At 52.1% G+C, this 22,973-nt stretch overlaps 1 protein-coding gene across 1 annotated transcript; it reads left to right on the forward strand.

The window, feature by feature from the left end:
- The first annotated feature begins 712 nt into the window (after window positions 1-712).
- vat1 (vesicle amine transport 1) lies at window positions 713-22,713 on the forward strand. The gene is made up of 6 exons (XM_023835470.2): window positions 713-1,503; window positions 5,984-6,191; window positions 13,465-13,635; window positions 14,851-14,940; window positions 16,156-16,397; window positions 18,551-22,713. Exons 1-6 carry the CDS (start codon window positions 1,075-1,077, stop codon window positions 18,764-18,766), a joined length of 1,356 nt encoding a protein of 451 aa, XP_023691238.2. The 5' UTR covers window positions 713-1,074; the 3' UTR covers window positions 18,767-22,713.
- Window positions 22,714-22,973: the final 260 nt, after the last annotated feature.

Consider the following 22,973-nt stretch of genomic DNA (forward strand, 5'->3'; position numbering starts at 1 on the left):
GAAATTGCTCCCCGTATCTGCAAGCAGGCTGTCATTCTCTAAAAATATTAAATAGCCTTCTTAATAACATCAGGACCCATCTTGGATCACGGTAGGCCGGGTCCTCCGACTCCTGACAATTAAGTCTATCGTACGTGACATCGCGTTATTTTAACAGCCAGGGACTGCTACTCAGTAAACAACTCCTGCTTAATCGGCTGACCTGTGTGTTGACATCGGTACTCTAAAACGGATAACAACAAGTTTGTTCCCTTATCTACACCGCGCAGCGATTGGGATATTCATGGCTTGTCTCCTACATATTTTGTTACACAGATCCCGTTGTTCCGCTGCCAGTGGCGCTAACTGGGGGCGGAAATAACATCCAATTTCCGATGTTTGTGTCCCATTTCCTAACAATTGCATTTTATTTGTACTTTTCCCCTTCTAGTGACATGATAAGAAAAAGGGGTATTTTCATTCAAATGCAGCCTATAATCGGACACTCCAGAGCGAAATTCGAAACAAGGACTACTTCTAAAATAGAAAGATTCTCCTTTCTGTGGAAATACTTTTTTTTGTCACTCGGCTATAGGTCGGACGTTTCTAAAACATGCTTCCCCGCGCAGTTATTTTGCTTAATCATACATAGTTTTTTTTGCCCTCCCCATCCAGAAATGCATGCCTGTAAATGCGCCGCCAGATCTCATTGGCTGTGACTTTAAAATGCCTGTCTTCCATCCCCTCATTCCGTACTCCGGGATTTGGAGATCGCCTCCCATTCCTGCTCTCGCCGATCGTCAGAGAGCCGAGCTGTCAACCTCTGGCCAGCAGCCCCGTTTCAGAGACTCTCTGTTCGCTCCCTCCTCCAGGAACCCGTGCAATCTGCGGTCCGTGCTCTCATGCCGCGTTGGTAGTTTTTTTTGTCCCCCTTTTGCTGCGCCCAAGTTTCGATCATCTCTGATTCTAACAAAAAAAAAAAAAAGTGAAAATACTTTTGCATTTGGAAAAAGAAAAGGTGCATCTGTAAAACTGTAAGCGCTGAATATTTCATTTTGAGATTCGATCGTAAACGGTAGAAAGCGACTCCTTACGATGTCTGGCGAAGACGCACCTGCTCAGCAGCAGAAGCCCGAGGAGCAGACGAAGCAGGAGACCAAAGCGAACGAGGAGCCGAAAGCCGAGTCCAAGCCGGAGCCGCAGCCCGCGGCCGAAGCGGCGGCTGCCCCGGCGGACGCCCCGGCGGCCGCGGAGAAAGCCCCGGAGGAGGAGGCCTTCACCTTCAGGTCCCTGGTTCTCTCCGGACACGGGGGCTACGACAAAGTCAAGCTGCAGGTGAAGAAGGGAAAGCCGGCACTGAAGAGCGGAGAGGTGATGGTGCGGGTCAAGGCGTGCGGTCTGAACTTCAGCGACCTGCTGGGGAGGCAGGGTCTGTACGAGCGGCTGCCGTCGCCGCCAGTCACGCCCGGGATGGAGTGCTCCGGGGTGATCGAGGCTGTAGGGGAGGAAGTAACGGACAGAAAAGTGAGCGCATCTCTCTTTTTTCCTAACACCGCCTATCGTTTTACCTAACCTTTATTAAGCAAATTTTTCTTATTCAGTATTAATAAAAAAAACTGTGCAGTAAATGTGTTACGTTTTGACTAAGAGCAGTTAAAATAATTTACTATAGCTACTACGCAGAAATGGAATTGATCCTTGTTAATACAAATGTATATGTAAATGAAATGGAGTCATGCATTGCATGTTATGCAGCTCGTTGTCATAGTGATATGCAGTAATTTAACGGACCTAGAAAATGTTTTGCTCTCCCTTTTCCTCGCCGTCTGAAATTTCCCATTCATAATTGGTATGAATGACGGCGGAAACAACTTTAAGTAAAAATATGTGTATATGTGTGGTATGATTTACTAAGACCTTTGCGTATGCGAGAAAACAGTGACTTGATGTGTCGTTAGTTGTAGAGAAACTTTGGCTTTTTAAAAACTTAATCCTATAATTCACTTGCAACTGGAATCGTGGAGCCAGCGCCCTTCTGTCCCTTGTGCACAAAACACGTAACACTGCGCATGTGTAATTGACAGTTTGCAAGTTGGACCTGCACTTGGTGTCGAAGCTAGTGGGCGTCCACACTTGTAAAATATTTCAAATTTGCGAGCTTGCCTAAAGTGCAGCATCTCAGTGGATGTTCCCAGGCTTATTGGTTTATTAAAAACCGACGTTCTGACACAACACGTTTTTCACATTTCTGATGCCGAGTGTGAATGCGAGGGCAGCACGAGCTTGTGTAAAAACTAAAGTCAAACTTCTAATATATGCTGTTGCATCCGATATAGCCGTTTTAGCTCTGTTTTTTTTCTTATTGTTATTATAAAAAAAAATAGCAGATGATTGTCGTGCAGTTATTGCATTGGATTTTTACTTGAACACGTTAGTTTAATAAATACAGCTTTTTACCCCATTTAATCATGTAATAAGCTTTTTTGTCGTAATTTGTACTAAAATATTGTTAGCCCTTGTTCTGAGAGCGCAGAATAAATGGGAGGGGTGGGGCGAGGCGTGCGGCGTGAGACCAAAGAGCAAAGGAAATGTAAATCACACGCGCGCTCTTTGTCGCGAGCCGCTGACCGCCCCAGAAAGCGCCGCTTACCGCTAATCATCTGCATCTGCGTTTCATGTAAATGTTCACCTAAACGATGTATAAAAACCATTACTGATGTTCGTTTTATTCCATCTTCCACTGGTTTACGGCATGGAAACATAAAAACCGGAAGGTATTTGAGGCTTCTTTTGAGGAAAGGGACGCGCATCGTGCTCAAATCTAATGTAAAGGCAAAACGTTAATCTTGATTATGTGCGATCTGTGATACGGTTACATCTGGCGCGGCACCTAACGATGACTCACCCGCGGCTGTCATCTCTAACAGTCGCATGGCAACTGCCGGACCTCCTATGTAATTGCCATCGTAAAGCGACGCACCTTTTCAGCCACGCTGAAATACTCTGGCTATAGGATATAAGAAGTACTATCAGTGCACGATCCCGGCGGCTTGTTTCAGCGTGGTGGGGTGTGCCACCTTGACGTGATAGAAATGTATCTGCCTTTTGTTAATCGCGCTAGATGGTGCAGCACGCACCCACATGCGATCATTTAATTTATTATATATATTTTTTTACTGATTCGCTGATCGTCTGGTCTGGGGTTGTGCGGGTCTTAGGTGGAGCTGATTGTCATGAACGCTACGGCAGTGATTGATTGCATTTGCACGCAGTTGCCCTCGGGGATAGTGCAGAGTGCAGCTCACTCCTGCCCAGCACCACGGTGGAATTAAATAAGTGCGTTGTGGTGCAGTCTGGCCTCATTCCATTGCTGGCGTCCGTCCTGACATCCCTGTTGTCTACCTCGACCCAGAACTTTAAATATGACGAGGCGGGGGTGGGGTTCAGAAGTAGGAAGAATAACGACGTACAGGTCTGCATAGCACTCCCCCTCCTCCCACCATTACTATTTAGACACCACCCACTCTGGAGTGGAAGCTTACAAAATGAGAATTATTTGCCGGTGTGTTGACTGAATTGTTGGCGCGCCTGGCGGATGGCGCCGCCGCGCGGGGCGTAACCGGGTCGCCGGTTCAGCGCAGGTGGCGCAGGCGCGCGGGCGGCCGGCCGCTTGCAGCAGAGCGCCGCAGCTGCGGTGACGTCACGCCAGGCGAAAGGCGCGTTCCAGCGTGTGGAATCTTAAAACATTAAAAAAAATGCACCCTGGAAGCATCACAATATGAAATCCGGGTGGTGGGGGTGGGATGGAGTGTGCGCGAGTTGTGTTGGGACCCGACCCATATGTTTTCAATTATCTACCTCTGTCCCACATTGTCAGTCTGGTATTTCCTCCCGCAACTCTCCCTCATGCAGAAGGGAAAAAGATTTCCCCGGGTTGAGCGGACACCAAAACAGATAATTAAAGAAAAGAGAGAGTGACACACATGATCATTGACACCAAATGATAATTAGAGACCAGCTCGTTTGATCTGTGCAGCGTTGATCTAAGCTTCCACAGTCTGGTGCGGTGTGTGGGAGAACCGGTGCCCGTCTCTGGCAGATGTATGGATAGATTGGGGCTGGGGGGGGTATGGTGACGCACCGGAGAGTCACGGACGCAGGGCGGTGTCTAAACCCCCAGCTCAGCGGGTTACAGCATGAGGGGGGTCCAAGCCAGCCCACCTGGTGGCTGATGCAGTCCCAGCTGGTCCTACATGCCTGTGTGGGTGGGGGGGAGGTGTCACTGCCCACCCCACACACATACACGCTCCTGATGGCATTAAGTCTGCTGAGTATGCTTCACGCAGCAGACCTTCCTTCTAAAGCGCTGACTGGACACATGAATCCGCAGTTACTGTTCTGTTTTCTCGCACAGTCACTGCTTATTTCTGTAAACGGTTATTTCATCTCTGTGCTCCTTTTAAACTGATTAAACGTTACAGAACAAATTAAAAGAGTCCATTCTTATTAGCTGAGCAATGAAAATGTCCATATGCCCCGCTACAGGGTGTGGCCCTTAATTTAATGGATGGTCCGTGTTTGTATTTGGACCGGCTTGTCCATTTTCGATTATGACGGTGCGAGAAATGGCTTTTGGAAAACGGCGGTTATTCCATTTGGCGGAATCCTCTAGATGAGCCTCTCGCAACCCATGCGCAGGGTCCGGCTTGAAAGGCTCCCAGATACCAGGCATGTGAAGCAGCCGGCTTCGTGATTTCCGATCGTTTCGGCAACTTCAGATATCTGCTGATCTCGGCCAGGCCGTGACACATTGTCCCTCCTTGGCCCGGTTCCCCAGCTCTCGCATTTGTGTGAGTGAAGGTGTTAGGGGAGCTTCTCTCCGTATCACTCTCTGTCTCCCCGTCGGGGTTCAGTCCAAGCCGAGAGCTCGCTAACAGGAAACTCAGTGACTGGCCCCCAGCCTCTGAGGGAGGCTCCCGCGTTTGTGTCACTCCGTCGTCGCCACGTCGACGGTCACAGCTGTCAAATGCGAGCCTGATCCCTGACTCAGTCCCGTTTCCAGTAATGCTCTGCAAAAAAAAAAACTACTTGTTCACTACCTCATTTTTAATCAACTGTCGAGAGCACTACTGGAGATGAAGGTGATGAAGAGGAGGCAGAGAGAGGCTGTGCTGATGGTTTGTGCGAGCCCCAAGGTGCGGCTGTACTCTCAGTAAAGATCAGGTCTGCGTACTTGTTATTTTCTGAAGGGTAGAAAGCACCTCTTGTGGGTTTTTTGTTTTGTTTCGCTTGATTTTTTTATTTTTTTTTGCCGCCCCCCCCCCTCCCCGCCCCCTCCTGGGGAGGAACTTGGCATGCTTCTCTCAGAGGAGCCCTGTCAGCAGAGAAGATAGCCCATTGTCTCATCCCGCAGGAAGAACGGAAAGCATTGACCGCTCACGCCACGGTGGGGGGGGATGGGTGGGCAGAAAACAGGAAAGCATGAGGAGCACGCCTCTCCTTCCTGTACCCTCCCCCACACCCCCCCCCCCAAAAAAAATCCTTACTGCTCCAGCCCCATCTCAGCGAGACCACAAGGCTCTCTGCCAGCGTTTCCTCCAGGATTTGACAGGGATGGTCTCCGGCGCCTGTCTTGTGGATCGTGCCGCAGATGTTCGAAAGAATCGCCCGTGTTTTACGGTCCGCGTCGCGGGACGGGTCAGATGGACTGGACGCGTCTCCGCTCATTCCCCCTCGACGACGCCTGGAATGCATCGTAACCCACGGCAACGCCCAGAGTTATGCTCTTAGAAACCGGCAGGCCGGGCTGGAAGCAGAAATTATTTTTTTTTTTGAAAACCGTACGTTCTTGTGAATAAGGACGCCCACTCACCGCTTGATTCATCACAACAAGCGGGGGTAACGAAAAAACACAACTAACCCACCCCACCACCCCCCCCCATTTGTGTGCTGTCCTGTCACAGAAGCCTCATGACCGTGTATTCGTCCCATTTCCTCTTCACAGGTTGGGGACAGAGTGATGGTGTACTACAGAAACGGACTGTGGCAGGAGGTGGTGGTTGTCCCAGCCAGCAGCACCCTGCAGATGCCGGAAGGGATGAGCTTTGAAGAGGGCGCCGCCCTGCTGGTCAACTACATCACTGCGTACATCGTGCTCTTCGACTACGGCAACCTGCGGCCCAACCAGAGCGTGCTCATCCACATGGCGGCAGGTAGTAGCTCTGGCCGGCATTCCGTGTCATGGTCCCATCGGTTTTAGGTAGGGGACCGACTCTGAAGGGTGTGTCAGCTGGGGTAATCAAAATCGAGGGGCGTGTTCATGGTCCAGATGTCCCCACAATGTAGTAAAAACCTGTTGTTTTTTTTTTGACGTGGGGATTTAAGGTTATGGCTGGGCAGGGGTTAAGGTTGTCAGTGTTGGGAATAGGGTTTTGCCCGTAGAAATTAATAAACGGTCCCCACGAAGATATGAGTACAGGTCTGTGTGTGTGTGTGTGTGTGTTTGTGTCCAGGCTTTACAAGCTATGTGGTGTCACACTTTGAGATTATGCCACCAAAAGCTCCCTGGGGGTGACGAACATGTGCATGACCAGTCGCATGTTAAACAGTCTGCCATGTTTCTTTGTGTGTGAATGGTAACTAAAGGAGCATCGCGGGAGCCACAGGGGTTACTTCATTTTCATTACCCATCATGCACCTGTCTCACCGTGAGCGAAACGCTCTAGCCTCACTGCTTTTTGTGCCGCCCCTCGAGAATCAGCCGAGCTTGGAAGATTCCGGACGTTCCCTCCGAGCGAACTGGCACCACGTCACATGCAGCGCGGCGTGCAAAAAACGTACACCGTGAAATAGTGTGTCGCGCAGTGTCAGTGCTAACGCTGTCGCTGTCACGGCTGCCTCGTTGACAGGCCACGCCCCCTCCGCCTGGCGCCTCTAGGCCCCAGCTGTCCGTCTCGTACCGAGGCTGACAGGCTGTGAATCTTCCCGTCGATTTGCATGTCGAGCTGGAGTTGCCATTTTGAGAGGATCCTCAGCACTAGCCCGCGCCCCCCCCCCCACCCCCAACCTGAGAGCTGCCCTCACAGAATCGCTGGTTTTGGACATGTTTCACTGAGGGGATGGCTGCGCTCACGGGGTTTAAGTTTTTAATTAAACGCAACAGATTTTTAAACGTTCCGAACTTCCAGAAAACGCCGCGAGCGTGAGAGAGAGAGACGGCAAAACGGCGAGATGAAGTCTGGATGGGAGGATGAGACAGACCGTCCACTGTGAGAGGAGCCGTGGGGGGTGGGGGGGACATGACAAAGGGTAATGGGGTGTTGGAGCGGCCTCCGTGCTCCTGCTCCCTGCCAGCTGCCCCCCCCATCATCCCAGGTCACGTGGGCTGGAGTTGCCTGCGAACGCGAGTGAATCGTGTGTCATCAGTCGATGATCTTTACTGCCTTCCCTGTTTCGGTTGCTTTGCATCGAACCAAACATAAACGTACTTAACCGCTGTGCCTGTTTATATTTCAATTTTATTGTTATTTAGTAAGGATAATGATGCGTCGTAAATTAATTAATTAGAAGCGTAATTATTTCATTTTGGTTTTAGCAATTTCGTTGTGCCAACAAAAAAAAATGCTTTTCCATCTGAAATTGTCATTAATAGAAATTACGCAGCGTCACTGTCAGGCCGTTTTACGCAAATTGCCACACAGTATGGATTTCCGCTGCGATCCTCCCCTGTGCCCCGTCCGCCGTGTTGAAGAGGGCCAGACGTGTCGCCTGACGCTGGTTTTTATTGACCGGTGTGGGGGTGTTCGGTTCATCAGGATGTGCAGGGTCCGGCGGCCTGGGTTCAGGCGGCGGTCGACTCGTGGTGGACAGCGGTTAGACCTGTAAGGGTTAGCCTGGCCCAGCCTGGCCCAGCGGCCCTCACGTCGCTGCTTCTGCTCTTTCAGGAAGCTCATGTCTGCAGCAGAGAAGGTGGGGGGGGGGTCTCTGGATCTATATCACACTGTTTGGCAAAATCGTTTATCTAACAAGTCACGTTCCTGTTCTAGTATCCCCCCCCCCCCCCCCCCAAGGAGAAGCTCCTTGTTTTACAAGGGGCATCATCTAAACACCTTCCCCCCCGAACAGCAACCACGCTGATGTCCCCCCCCCTACGTTCGCACAGACCGCATTGCCTGGAAACCGCCGCTTAAATTTGATTTAATTCTGTATCCTCCAAGGGAATGGAACAGATCGATACTGCCGGTCGACCGCCGCAGGTGTGTCTTTGGGGGCGGGGGCGCTTGGGGCTTATCGATTGGCCGGTCACCGTTTTAACACCATCCATGAGCCATCGCTAATAATCTCCTCATCAATGATGCATCTCCTCTCGCTGGCCCCTCTGGCCTTTCATCTTCCGTCAATAATGGTAAATACGCTCCACCCCACCCCCCCTCGGGCTCTGCCGAATATTTACGCCCTTCTCCCCGCCCTGGTTCCCCGGTTGCCTGTCACTCCTCTTTCCTCAACGCGTGCTCGGCTGTGTGTTTTGGCATGATCCTTCACGCCACGCTGTCCAGAACACGCGGGCGTGACCCTGGAACGAGGAGGGTTTGGACAGGCGGAGGAGGAGTATCTCGGAAGGTTAAGTACCACTGCTATATCACCCTCCCATTCCTGCCCCCCCCCCCCCCAACAATGGCATATTGTCCTTCTTGGCCCTCCACTCTACCCAATGCAAGCGTGCACATCTGCATCCTCCCGTTTGCAGGCCTGTCCCTGGTCACCTCCCCCTGACCGGCTGTGCGCCCCCCCGCAGGGCTTGACGTTCTCCTTGGCGGGACCTTCCTCTGACCCCGGCCCTGATCTCCAAAAAAAAAAATTAAAATGGGGGGGTGGGCTACGACAGGCCTCGCTGACCGCGCCCCTCCTTGTTTTCCATGCTCTCTGGCAAGGTTTCACGCGCGTTTTTTGTCCAGGGCAGGAAGAACCAGACGGCAATGGCGGGGGTGGGGGGGGGGGGAGGCGTGGCGGTCCGAATATGAGGGGCCCGGTGCCTGAGAAGGCAGGCTGACAGGCGCGGGGGCCCTGGCTCGACGGAGGGGGGGCTCCACGGGTCGGGGGCTTCAGGCTGAGGCGCAGATGGGCCGGTGTGGCCTGCCAGGTCATGTGGCTCAGCGCTTTGAAAACGTGCCCCTGAGCTGGGACCTTCCCCCAGCCTGCCTCCTGGGGCAATTCTTTTAATACCCCAACCCCATAGCCCCCAAAACAACAAAAACACCAAAGGTAATAAATCTGCAGATGATATATTTGATGTATCTCATCTCTGCCCTCAGCCTTTCTTGCACTTCCACACCACGGCGTCCCGATGGCCGTCTGCTGTCCTTTTGGGGGGGGCGGCGAGGGAGCCCTGTAGGCTCCAGTGCTTCACTAACCACCCCATACCCCCCCCCCCCCGCCCCGCCCCTGTCCTTGGGGGTGTGAACCCGTTCGGCGGCGGCTGCTCGTCTGTTTGCGTCTGCGGGCACGGGTTCGATCTGCGAGCGCATGGGAACTCAGGAAGTGGCAGCGGGCCTGCCTGTTTCTCACCGACGCTGGGTATGTTTTTTATTTTTGACTTTTCATAACCAAGCACGTGCTTTTTAAGGGAGGGGGGGGGGGGAAGAGGCTTCAACCCTTAACTGGCACATCTTGTGGTGGTACGGGACCCAGGCCCTCCTCGGCCCCCAGTTACCGGCCCGTTCTACATCCAGAGCATGCGGGTCATGGTCGTACCCGGCCGGCTGGGCCGTTTGTCTCCGTCTGCACAAGTGCTTGGCAGCGTTGTGGTTATTTAGTCGCCTGTGAACTGCAGGAAGTTCTGAGGTGGTGAAGGATGTCGCCTTTTATTCTGTTCCGTGGTCCCGGCCTAAGCAATGTTCCATACAGTGAAGCAGTGCTTTGGGAGAAAGTCTAGAGACTGCTGGGGGTGACTCTGCCCCCCATCCTGCCATCTCTGCTTCCGTGGGCTTCCGTCGTAAGGCGGGAGCCACTTTTGAAAGTAAACCACGTGCCGACCTTTCAGGAAATGACCGGATCTTTTTCCCCCCCACCTATGAATCAGCCCTCATGTCACTCTTGTTTGACTCTCTGAAGGTGTGGCCAGCTACATTTGGCAGGGTCGGCGTTCTGGGGTTCGGGAGGGAGGATATAACTGACCCCCGTAGGCGATGTCAGTCGCGGAATGTGACAGGCCTGCCTTTTGGAAGCGGCCTGCCCCTGTCAAACTGTGCAGTCAAACTCTACCCGCGAGCTGCTAGCAAGGGAGCTGGGCGTCGGCCTTCGGGGCCGGAGCGGCGCCCTCTGCAGTGTCGAGACCGTATTGCGTGAAATGAGTGGAATCGGTGGCCTGTTCCAGTGAAGGGGTCTGCAAAGCTGATGCTGATGTAAGTGAGGATGATGCCGTTCAATGTTGCCTTTGCAAACACCCGCCATTACAGACAGTGGGGAAATCGATCTTCTCTCTGGCTGCCCCCCCCCCCCAAGCCCTTCCAGTATCTAAGGAGTACATTACTGCAAATATTATACACTCAGTCGCCATTTTATTAGGGACTCCTATATAGCAGTAGGACCCTATTCGTCTCCAGAGCCACTTGAAGTGAAGAAGTGTTCACAGAAGCCATTGATGCGCTGAGCTGTTATTTCTGCACCTGAGGTCTTGCTGTTGGTTTTAACAAGTCTGGCCATTGTCCTTTAATCTCTCCTCATGGCGCTTTCAGCCACAGAAATGCTGCTGACTGATTTTTGGTGTTTGTTGTTTTTGTTTATGAGGACAATCCCTGTAAACCCTAGACACTGTCGTATTTGAAAATCCCAGGATGGTCTGTCAGATGCTGGAACCGCCACATCTGGCACCAACGATCATGTCACATTCAGAATCGCTTAGATCGGGTTTCTCAGCTGCTCTGATGCTTAACCACACAGTCGCTGAGCCTCTGCACCCCATCTGTTTGCTGTATGTGTCCAGTCGCAGCCACACGATTCGCTGTCTGGGGGAGCATGCTGTTTGCATTAGCAAGCAAGTCTACCTAATAAAGTGGCCACAGTACAAACCCTCCTCCTCCAATCGCATTGGCGCATGCCAAGGTTGAGCAGAAGGAGAGCCAGTCCTGTGGCCTGCTGGGATGTGGCATGACCCGCCCCCTGAACTTGCTGTGTAACGTCCCAGCCAAGTGCCCTTGGTCAAACCACCAGAGTCCACCACCTACCAAGGAGCACATCCCATGGAACTGGAGCAGACAGAACCCCCCCCCCCCCGACCCGATACAGTCCTTCCGTCCCTTTTAGGATAGTGTGTTTCAGACCCATTTGCAGGGAGGTGACCTCAGAAGACTGTCCTGATTTCCGCCGGGATGGGGATGGGAATTGGGGGAGGGGGGGGCTTCGTGTTTGGCAACTCCCGTTAATATTTACTCCACTTTGCCTGCCAAATTATCCCCCTTTCAGTGACACAGAGAGGCCACTGTTTGGCTGCCCCCCCCCCTTCCTTGCCAGTGCTAGTTGAAGAACAGAATTTGTTTTTTGTTAATTTTCATGAGTAAACTGTTCATCTGAATCCAACCAGAACAAACGGAATTAGCCACAGGAATTCATTTATCTGTCCGCGGCCGGTAACCTACAGGAGGCTTACCGGGGGGGTGCATGGAGTGAGTGAGGGGGGGGGGGGCATGGGACAGTGGGTGACCGAGACAGGGAGCGTGTGAAATAGAGCGGTAGGAAATTAGTGTGAGAAAGATGTAAATGCTTATTAACATTTAAACCTCCAAAATATACCTAAGTAGCTGAGAGAGAGAGAGAGAGAGAGAGAGAGAGAGAGAGAGTGTGAGAGAGTGTGAGAGTGAGAGTGAGTTGTAGCATCCCGGAGTAAGTGAGGCCACGGGACTGATGGTTTAATCGAATCTGCGCACATATTTCCTGAGATTAACAAACACAGATGGACTTGAAAGCCTTTTTTTAATTTCTTTCTCCCCCCTTCTTCTCCGAGTCCGCCCAGTCTCCCGTCCCTATTTCTCGGTGGGGCCCCATCTTGGCAGTGCTGCAAAGGGCCTTATGATGAGAGATGGGGGAGAACCACAGGGCAGGCATAGGGGCAGAGCGATTCGGAGCCCGTGCTCCCACACCCTTTAATGGGGCCTTGCTGGTCACAGGTAGCCCCCCTCTAACCAGATCACGTCACGGCTGCTGCCCCCTGGATAAAGGCTTTCACGCGTCACCCTCTGGTGCCTGCAGGTCCCCTGGGTACCAAATGGGCCCTCCTGCGTGTTCCTGTCCCTGCCATGCGTCTCCCACAGCGCTGCGGCGTTCCTGTCACGGCTGCCGTATCTGGGCTCCTCGTGTCCTCATCTTTTGCCCCAGTCTCCTCGGCTCTGGTCCCCTCTATTTGTGGGTCCCATTGATTTGCGGAGGCTTTGAGGATCCGGCTCGTTCGGTTCTCAGTCCTGCTGCGTCGGGGTTAATTTGCATGGCGGTCCTCTAGCCGTCGGTTCCTTTCACGGTGGCCCGTGATTGCGGTCTTTCTGCATGGCGGTCTGGCTTTTGGAAACCCCCTTTTCTGTCCATTGCTTTGATAAGAGAGCTTCCTCGTTAAGTCTCGGCAGTGACGTACCTTGCATAATTTTACGTATTCAAGTGCCCCGTCAAGTACCAGAATCTGCCAGGGTATCCATGTCCCTCCAACACCCTGGGTGTCAGAATTAATACGCAGAATGTGTCCTCAAACAAAATGGCCCTGCAGAAATCTGCATAAACTAAAAATGCTCTGTTTTGTTGCATGTCGATTATTTTATTAGCTTATTCCTGGACGCTACTTTAACGTCTTTCTATTACTGATGTCCTGCTACCTCACCACACTTTCCAGCTTCCAGCAGCAGCACATCTTACGTGCCCCCCCCCCCCCCCCCCCCATGTCGAAGGAGACTGCCCGCAGATCCTAGGCGTTCAGCAAATTGCGACTCCCGCCATCACCGGCGTCCTCCGAGGACGGCATCTCGGATCCTCCTCGTAGTCTTGGCAACGGCAGGATCTCTATACTGTAAAACCCGTGAGCTGGAGTCCGCGTTGACTCACGCTCACCGGCGTGGATGTAAACTCCCCGCTGGCTATCCTGCGATAATGTTACCGCTGCTCGTTTAGCTCCCAGAGTGCCGTGCGTAGACGCTGTCATCCAAGAAAATGCTGGAATGTTGTCTTTTTTGCTGCTGTGGAAAAGTACTTGGAAGGTATTCAGTTCGATGTTCTGCTTTAGCGTTTAAGTAAATGGAGTTAAATATTCGAGATTTGTATTTCAGAAAGGGTGCTGACATTCATTGTATGTGTGGGAAGTGCATGGTATCTGGTACAGAATATTTTGAGATTTGTGTCCCTGTGTTGTCGATTTGTGCTCCTCCATGTTTTTTTTTCGAGCTACAATGTTGTCACTGCGATGCCTTCGAAGTCCGCGTTCACCACCCTCTCTCCCCCGTGCCCCTACAGGTGGCGTTGGCATCGCCGCCACCCAGCTGTGCAAGACTGTGAATGACGTGACCGTGTTCGGCACGGCGTCCGCCAGCAAGCACGAGGTCATCACCCAAGTTGGGGTCACCCACCCCATCGACTACCGCACGCGGGACTACGTGGAAGAAGTCCGCAAGATCAGCCCCAAAGGTCGACGTCATATTTCAAGAATTTTGTTGAAATGCCCCAGTGCCCCCTAGGAGTGGTTTGTTTGGTGCTTGTTTGTGTACTTATTTGATTTAATCTTCCCATCTGCGTTCAGACACTCCCAAAAAAATGACACAAGCGCAAAAACAGGGGAGGAGACGCATCAATGACGTTGTTTTTGGCACCTTGTCGCTTTCATTTCAACACTAAACCTTACTGCTAGTATCTCACTTCGTGTCCAAGAGAGAAGCTTGCAGGCCCAACCCAGCCTTTATTAAATTTCATCGCTAAGTGTTGCTTTTGTGTAGAAACGACCCGTTAGAGCCTGCCTGCGCTGCCCTGGGTTTTGAGGCAGCCGGAGAAAGTCCGACGGGATCGATGAATCCAGTGAACGGAGCCGGTCGATAGAGGCGTCGCCGGCTTTTATAACGAAACACAAGGCGCGAAGAATCTCGTTGCGGTAGCAGCTGGCCGAATGCAGATCCCTGGGGAGGTGGCGTGAGATGAACCAGCACCACACTGGAGCCGTGGAGCCAATAGAGCGAGGGCACTGCCTGGGTAGGACAGTCGGTCAAGGTTGCTGGGCGGCGCCATCGCGGGCAGAGACGCAGGCGCGTCTGCCAGACATGGCTAATGCCTGATTTATTCCTCATCGTGAAAGAGTCCATTAGGACCCCGACATCCATTGTAACTGGTTTGGTAACCCCCCCCCCCCCCGTCCTCCCCAGAAGGGCATAAAACATGGCAACTCCCCCATAAGAGAAAATTGCGATTTAACGCTGATTTATGTTTCACCTTGAGTACCAAAGGACACGTCCGTCTACCTGGGGTGCAGCATGGGGCTCCAGTTCTTGTTTTTTTATTTTTCCCAGTCTGAACAATTTATATTCGCAGTGCTGAGGAGGATCGGGTTCCTGTTAATCCCTTGTGTATGTGCTGTGTCTTTGTTTGTTCTCTGCTTGTCTTATGTGGGTCTGATGTTTCCTCCCACAGTTCAAAACCGTTCAGTCTCTAAACTGCGTCTCCAAACGTCCTGAGAGGGACTGACACCCTGTCCACAGTGTCCCCCCCCCATGCCCTGCGGCTTGCACTTCCTGAGAGATCCTCATCCTGACCTTGTGCTCCTCCTCTTGTTGGGCAGAACAGGAGTGCAATGCCGAGAATTGGGATGGAAGCCGAATCGATTATTCCTTAATTCTTCATTTGCTCTCTGCTCAGGGGTGGACATCGTCCTTGACCCCCTGGGAGGATCGGACACCCACAAGGGATACAACCTGCTAAAGCCAATGGGAAAGCTCGTCACCTATGGTAAGGATGGTCGCACCCCCCGCCCCCCCCCGCCACACGAAGCCCAGTAGAGGTGGCAGACCAGAGGCTGGAGGCCACTAGGGTAAGAGACAATGAGGCATTACGGCTAGAGACCAGAAGGACGTAGGGTCTGTAGTATCATAAGTAGTGTTTGCCTTCCCTCAAGGGCGCCCCCTGTTGGCAACAAACAATCAGTACACTTTGGTGGGCCCTGAAGTGATTTGGGCCTCAGAAACAACGGACCGGTCCTAACAGCAATTTTTTTTTCCCCCCCTCGGTTGAAACCTTGAAAATGGCACTTAAGCTCCAGCGCAGAACCTGCGCATTTACATTCGGCGGCTAGATCTGCCTAAAATCCCCAGCGCGTTCGCCGCGCCCCGGAATGTCGATGCGCTGACGCTCCCTGACCTCACATTCACTCTCGCGGCGGCCGTGGGACGGCTCGCGGCGAAGGGCGTCCAACCAAAACTCGCATGTGTGCTGCGGTGGGCAGCGGCGGTATGCATGCGGAATATGACTGCTGCCCGGATTGAGGAAAATAGCTCCCCATAATGCCCCTCTCCAACCTCTGCCTCAGCCGCCCTCCCGCCTGCATTTTTATCACAAGTATGCACTGGCGAACAATGGCCGTTCTATCCCAGTAGACCTGGAATGTGTCTGACTGTAGCAGACTGGTTCTTCTGCAGCTCGCTGGACTCTGTAAGCTGTCTTTGTTTGTGGTCGAGGTTCGGTAGAGTGGGGGGGGGGGAGGGGTGGGTGACGGGGACAGGGCAGCTAACGACGTAGAGAGGGTGGGAGTAGAAGTACGGGTGAGGAATAAGAGGGACGGGGGCAAGACATGTCAAGGAGGAGGGGGGTGTGAGAGAGCATTGGGGTGGCTGCATTAAACCCCTTTTGTTAATCTACATGATTTCCTGTGTACTGCATCCAGAGGACATGGTGTAACACTCACCTCGGACAGATAACCAGCCCTTTGTGTCATGAATAACTTGCACCCTCTTACGCCTTCAAGAGATGTTTGCATTCCCATTTGTATTCCTGCAGAGCTAAGACTCGAAGTCGAGGAAAAAATGAAATGTTATGACGTGCAGCTAGCCTGGGGGTGGCGCTCTTGTGGAGCAGTTGTAATACACGTAATATATGCGGCCCTAGGTTTTTCGACCGTTGGGTGGAGTGGGCAAAGCCTTTTAACGCCTTGATCTCCCTTGTGGACAGGTGCCGCCAATGTGCTGACGGGTCCGAAGAAGAACCTGTTTGCCATGGCGAAGACCTGGTACAACCACTTCTCGGTCAACGTGCAGAGCCTGATGAACAGCAACAAGGCAGTGTGTGGCTACCATTTGGGCTACCTGGATGGGGACATGGAGATCCTGTGGCAGGTGGCCAATAAGCTGCTAGACCTGTACCGTCAGGGCAAGATCAAGCCCCGCCTGGACTCCACCTGGCACTTTGAGCAGGTGGGGGCTGCCGTGTGTTGGTGGGGGTTTTTTTTTGCTGTCATGTACGTCTGTTGAAGAAAGATCTGAATAGATGTCCATTCCTTAGGCTACCTGTGATTTTTTTTTTGTTGATCGATATCAGTGATGATTATTATAAGTGTGTGTGTGTGTGTGTGGGGGGGGGGGGGGTATGTATATATTACATTGTGGGGACCAAATGTCTCCACACAAAAAAAAACTGTTATTTTGACATTTGTGATTTTTGATCCCCATAAGGGGAAACTTAATTTTGTAAAATCTGTCAGTGCAATCAAAAAAAAACTAAATATGTCAAAAGTCTCGTATTTTGTTTGGCTACTTATGGTTGGGGTTAGGGTTGTCTGTGTTGGGATTAGGGTTATGCCTACAGAAACGAATGGACGGTCCCCACAAAGACAGGAATACAAACGTGTGTGTGTGTGTGCTTGTTGTGGTGTTGAGGCTGCAGACCATTAAAGGATAGTTAGCTTTGTTCGGGGGGGTGTGCAGTAAGGACCTCAGCTGATGGTGTTTGGATATGTGTGAAAATGCTCATTTCCATAGCAGGCCTTTGGTGTGTCTGGTGGAGCCCAGCTCGGCCCATTGGGGTAAAGCAGGCCTTTGGTGTGTCTGGTGGAGCCCAGCTCGGCCCATCGTGGTAAAGCAGGCCTTTGCATTTCCCCGTGTAGGTGGCCTCCTTGGGGAGGGTGGCCTTCCGCTGGGGGGGGGGACCGCTGTAAATCATGCGCTCGTGCTCAGTCGCCGTAAGTCTTCCCGGTGGTACCTCTGCAGACCCCTCAATGCTCTCGTGTCCTCGGTGATGGGTCGAGCCGGGTCTGCCGGCAGAAGGGCACAGCGCCGAGAAGAGGCGGAGCGAGCACGGGGGGGGGGGGAGGGTGTATAAACCGGTGTCTGCAACAGCTTGTTTAAGCGGTGGGGGGGGGGGGGGACGAATGTATGGTGTATGGACAGAGTGCCTCCGATTTTAATGTAACGGCGCAGAGCCGCTGTTTAAAGAGCACGGAATCCATGGAGACCGTGTCGGCGCTGCGCTGCGCGGGATTAAAGGTCGCCACCGTCTCGCTGTCGTGCTCTCGCTCGTCCGTTGCCGTGGTGACCCACCCGGGCTTTGCCTGTGTCCATCTGGGGAGGGGTCCTGAATTGGGGGGCGGGCTTGCTGAGATACGGGGGAAGGGGGCAGAGTGGATCTTAAACGAAGCGTGACTGTTAGATCGGCACGTTGCGGCTCCATTTTGTCCGCCCTCTGCATAAAGACGGCTTTGATTGGACGGGAAGTGTTTAACTCCGGGAATGATCTAGCTACCTTACAGGACACCAACAGGGAAAATATTACTTTAAGAATAAAAACTCCATTTACCTTCCAGGACACGTCAGCCCAGCCACCAAACCTCATAAATCCTGTATAATGGCATCTCAAGCCTCTACGCTGGACATTAGCTGTCATGCTTTCTTCTGTTTTAATTGGCTCCTAATAAGCTAATAGATGGATGCTGGGACTGAATGAGTCAGACAGCATTTATGCGCAGAGATGGAAGTAGAAGCCATTTTGACATCACTTTTGCTGTGAGCACAGCGGGGGACTTAAAATAAAAACAGTTGTTGGTGTTGACAGGATTCTTTTAAGGGCAATAATCAGACGTAATCGTTATTTATGCAGTTTTACATGCTGTGCCATCTATAGCAGCTGCTGTGAGGATTCACACCGCTCTCTAAATCCTCCCCTTATTTCCGAGTGCCCTCTTCTCCGCCAGAGCACCAGTTGCTGTCTGTTCTCCCCCTCCCTCACATCCCCCCCCCCCGCCCCCCGCACGCATGACTTGCTGTCGTCAGGGGCCCCCGATTTCAAAGAGCCTCGCTGTTGCTAGGAGATGGTCTTCTGTTGCTGTGGCATCGGTTGCTAGGTGGTCTTTTCCGTGTCGATGCAGGCGAGCAAGCGATGACAGCGGGCCGGGGAGGTGGGGGGGTGCATGGAGCTTGGGGCGATGCCGCTGTCTGGACTATGAACTGTGCGATGCCCCGAATCAGGTGGCCGCGAGAGAGAGAGAGACCTGTCCGGCTGTCAGCATCGGTCGCCGTGGTATCAGGACCTGGAGCTCACCCCCCCCCCCCCCCCCCCCCCCACTCCCTTCCAGGTGGGCGACGCCATGAGGAAGATGCAGGAGCGGAACAACATCGGCAAGGTGATCCTCCTCCCCGAGCCCATGAAGGAGGAGCCCAAGAAGGAGGAGCCCAAGAAGGAGGAGCCCAAGAAGGAGGAGAAGAAGGATAAGAAGGAAGATAAGAAGGAGAAGAAAGAGGAAAAGAAGGAGGAGAAGAAGAAAGAGGAGCCCAAGAAGGAGGAGAATTGAGAACGTGGGGCCTGTAGTATTAGAAAAGGGGTTAGATGCCCCTGCTGGGGGGGGATGGGTTTATTTTTCGGGGTGGGGAGGTGGGGTACAGCCTAATTTGACATCAGCCTGAGTCACCAAAAGCTGCTCTTGGCCCTCCCCCCCCCTCCCCCCCCCACGGCTCATTGTTCCAGATCCTCCAGCGTCCGCCTGGTTTACGTTACCCCCTGCCCCCTCGAGCGCTCATGTTTACTCCACCCACCACGACGCAACAAACTAACCACTGTGCTTCTAGGCACCCCAATGCATGGGAGGGAACCGCACGAGACTCTGGGAAATTTCCCCCAGCCCTGGGCAGATGGCCGTCGCCGTGACGACCGCACACCTGCTCGTGTGGCACCTCCCCCGCTCCCCACTCACCCGTTTTGCATGATGCCGTCATAAACCCTCCCTTTACCTGACTTTCAAACCCCCCCCCCCCCCCCCCCCCCCGGCAATCAGAGCAATGCAGACTCACAGAGAGACCCCGTTTGTGTGCCTCCACCCACCTAAGCTTGACGGTCTCCCAGAACCGGCGCTGCCGTCCAGCAAAGCAGGGAGATGAGTCAGTCCAGCGGCTGATTGGCTGTTTACGGCTGGGACGGCTCTGCATGTGTATGAGCTTGCTGACTCTGCCCGCTCAGTAGAGCATGCTGATGGAGATACTTATCTCCGTCCACCAAAGGCCTCCCCAGTTATACAACACACAGCCCCCCCCCTTTCGTTTTTTCATACCGTAAGATTGATCACCTGCTGGATGAGGGGAAGGTGACAAACTCACAGTTTTAAAAGTAATGAAGATTTTACTCTTAACGGCGTTGAACTGTCTGTCGCCCAGTGCAGCCAGGATAATTCAAGCAAATAATTATAGAGATGAATTGGCCTACCCTACTATCAATGCACGCTGCTAATTAAAAGCAAGTTTTAACATTGAAAATAATGTAAAGAAGAAAATGAGTAATGAAATTCCTGTAGATCTGTGCCCTTTCCCTGCATCCAGCCCTCCGTGAGTCACTCGCCATAGCAACCGCACTTCTCCATAGCGACTTGGGTAGTGGTCAGAAGTCGCTGTGACTACTGACCTCACGATGCGAATGCCCTCACCAGCTTCCTAACTGCCTCTTCATCTCCTCCTCTTCCGTCACCTTTCCGGCAGTCAGCATGGCATGTCTGCCCCCCCATCTCTCCCTAGGGAGGGACGGCAGATCTACAGGCTAGGGATGGGCTGCTGAGGATGGTAAACTAGGGGCAGGGTGTGAGTCATTGTCCACCCAGACAATTTAATCTGAAGAGGTGTCCACTACTCTGCTGTTCAGCCACAAGGAGGCGCACTGCCTTATACTAGACTAGTGTGGACACAGAGCATTATCAGAATCCCGCTCACCCCAATTTATTGCAGTATATCAGAAGCAGAGGTGGAAAGTCCAGGTCCAGAAGGTACAAATCCAGACCAAGATTTTCTTTCAACCAACCAGTTCAGTATCAAGAGTCACAGTCACATTGTACTCAGCTGGTTGGTTTAACGAAAATCGTGGTCTGGATTTGCACCTTCTGGACCTGGACTTTCCACCTCTGCTCAAAAGTTACTATTGAAGATGTGCCATAGCGTGGCTTCTGATATTTCCTGTTGTGTAGACCCCCACTGGAGCGATGTGTCATTGGATTTAGCAAGAACCTACGTTCCCATTCCTGCTCATACCCACTGCTGACTCCGGGTCTTTCTGTGGGTCTCTTCCTGTTTTCGGTGGCTCAGAGCTGACTAGCAACTTTGTAAGGAATAAAAAAAAAAAATGTTTGTATGAGTGACTTCACTCCTGTTCTGTATGTTGGTGAGTGTTTGGATGCTCCAGTGATGTTTTAACCCTTAAAATGCCTGTTCCTTTTACCTGCTCCGTTTCTCTCTATTTCCTTTCTCCTCTGTCTTTCTCGCTCCCTCCTTTCTGCCCTTCCTCTTCTTCGAGGCCTGTGCTAAGACGGTTGGTTTCAGTATCTTGCACCCCGCTTTCTGGCCCATTGCCCCCATCGGGGGTGGAAATCACGCAGATTCATGGCTTTGTCTCAAGCCTGGTCACTGTGGGCTCTCCTTTGACGTTCAGCCACACAGAACACAGACATTACTACCCATTAAGCACATTATCTCCATACAGAGTTAAAAAAAAATCCGTCCAGTTTTGCGGGGGCTGGGGGTTGATGGTTGACAGAGCCATGAAATCGCCCATGTTTCCACCCTTGGTCTTGGGACCGGCTGTGTTGCGTCTGGTTCCGTTGCGTTCTGCCGGGTTCTTGGTGTTACTGTGAGTGGTGGTTCCGTCGAGAGTAACGTGTGAGTAACAAAATGCTTAAGTGAAGGATGTTGTACTTTATATCGTTGTTTTTTTGTTTTGTTTTGTTTTCTGTTCTGTGACACAAGGGGTTAAAGTTCAAAGTCACTTGCGCTTAATTAAAGCCTGCTAGTTTCCTTTAATGTGATATATGATACCTTATTTCTGTTCTGTTCTGACTAAGTGTGCCAAATTGTATGTAAACTACTCTGTCGACGCCTTAAAGACGACTGTGCATTCGACGGTGAGGAAAGAAAAATCGAGTCAAAAAGCCAAATAGATTTTGTCTCTCTTAACGTACCTGAGTTGCTTACTAAACAGCATGCATGCTTTTCCTACGGTTTACACACAGTTTTTGGATCCAGAATGCTTTTGGGCACCGGACCTTTTGATACAGCTGATTTTTGGGCGTTTTTGTAACTCGTCACAGCGCCTTCGCCCTGCCAAACTCCAAACCGCATCTGCCCCATGCTGTCCTGGTCCTGGACCTCGGTGCATGATGTTCCTCCCATTAAAAGTTTTGCCAGATAACAGTTTGTTTTTGTGGGGGGTCAAGCAGCCATTAGTCTCCCGGGACATCATTTCAGTTGTGTGTGGAGGTGGGGCAAGCAGGAGAACACAGAGAAGAATGGGGGGTGGGGGGGGGATGGCAATTTTCAAGGTCCGAGGTTTGAAGAGATTTGTCAAGTGTCACGCCCCGCCCAGTCTCACTGTATCCCCTTTCCTGTTGCTTTAAGGGTTGCTCTGAGCTACTCGCAACATGAGAGAGGAAGCAGATCCCGGCCCCCACCGGGCCCGCACTCTGCTTGCCTTCCTGGCGCTTCCAGTTCCACACATTCCCATTTTCCTCCACACCCTGGACTGCGGCCGCTACCACGGTCGCTATCCTTTAGCATGACGCAGACGTGTTAATTTGCCCCCGCCTCTAGGGGGCGACGTGGAGCTAGAGGGCAGTTCGTATGAGCCAAAATGGCTTCCAGATTAATGAAGAATGGGACCTGTCTCAGTGGACTGGGGTGGGTGGACTGTGTTTGTGCTGGAGGGGTCAGCACTGGTCTGTCGGATGATCAGTCCCCCACCCCCGCTTGCAGACCCCTGGTGCTGGATTGGTTTTCCAGATTTTTCTGCACTGCATTCTCTGTCGCGTTCTTCATCCAGGAAGCTAAAGGAACAAATTATCATTTTTTTTTGGTGGTGGGGGAAGGGAAGCAGGGCTCCTGCGTGTAGCACTGTCGATGCCACACACTTGAGATTGATGGAGTAATTTAATAGACACCCCCCCCTCCCCAGGAAGTCAAACCATCTCTCTGCTTCACCTCCACAGTTTGGTATTTCCCATGAGGCCCCCCCCCCCCCCCCCACACGGGCTGCACGTTTGCTGTGAGGTGCCTGGCGGCTTTTTCTGACAACATTCTGACTTGTTTTAATGTTTCCCCCCCCCCCCACTTTGTACTTAAACCCTTAGAGTAAGTGCTGCTCTCTGTGCTTCGAATCCGGGTCGACCACGTCACGCGATGCTGTCCACACGCACTGGAATTTGTGATGCTTCTGTTACATTACCATATGCCTTACATGTTTTCCAAAACTAATAAAAAGCATAGCAAAAAGGCTGCGGATGAAGTGTGTTTAATTACATTTGCGTCACCATTGTCCTCTGTGTGCGACACGGTGATTACAATCGCTGAAATAAGTATGTTCGGCCACCTGGGTGTGGCGAAGAACTCTGATCGCGCATCTTTCTCCATGTTTCCTTGACAACGGAATACAGTGATATCATAAAGCCTCTATCTATGGCACCAGCTAAATGTGAAGCCTTATCGTCGCACCACATTCATTAGAATTGTTATAAAACAATTTGGATATTTCTG

The sequence above is a fragment of the Paramormyrops kingsleyae genome, chromosome 22, assembly GCF_048594095.1.
Source record: "Paramormyrops kingsleyae isolate MSU_618 chromosome 22, PKINGS_0.4, whole genome shotgun sequence".
In the NCBI taxonomy this organism is placed as follows: Eukaryota; Metazoa; Chordata; class Actinopteri; order Osteoglossiformes; family Mormyridae; genus Paramormyrops; species Paramormyrops kingsleyae.

Excerpts from the sequence above, each read along its gene's own strand:
- vat1 (XM_023835470.2), top strand. The coding sequence starts at position 1,075 with ATGTCTGGCGAAGACGCACCTGCTCAGCAGCAGAAGCCCGAGGAGCAG. Across the intron at positions 1,504-5,983 it reads AGGAAGTAACGGACAGAAAA|GTTGGGGACAGAGTGATGGT; the intron begins GTGAGCGCATCT and ends TCCTCTTCACAG. Across the intron at positions 16,398-18,550 it reads CCACCTGGCACTTTGAGCAG|GTGGGCGACGCCATGAGGAA; the intron begins GTGGGGGCTGCC and ends ACTCCCTTCCAG.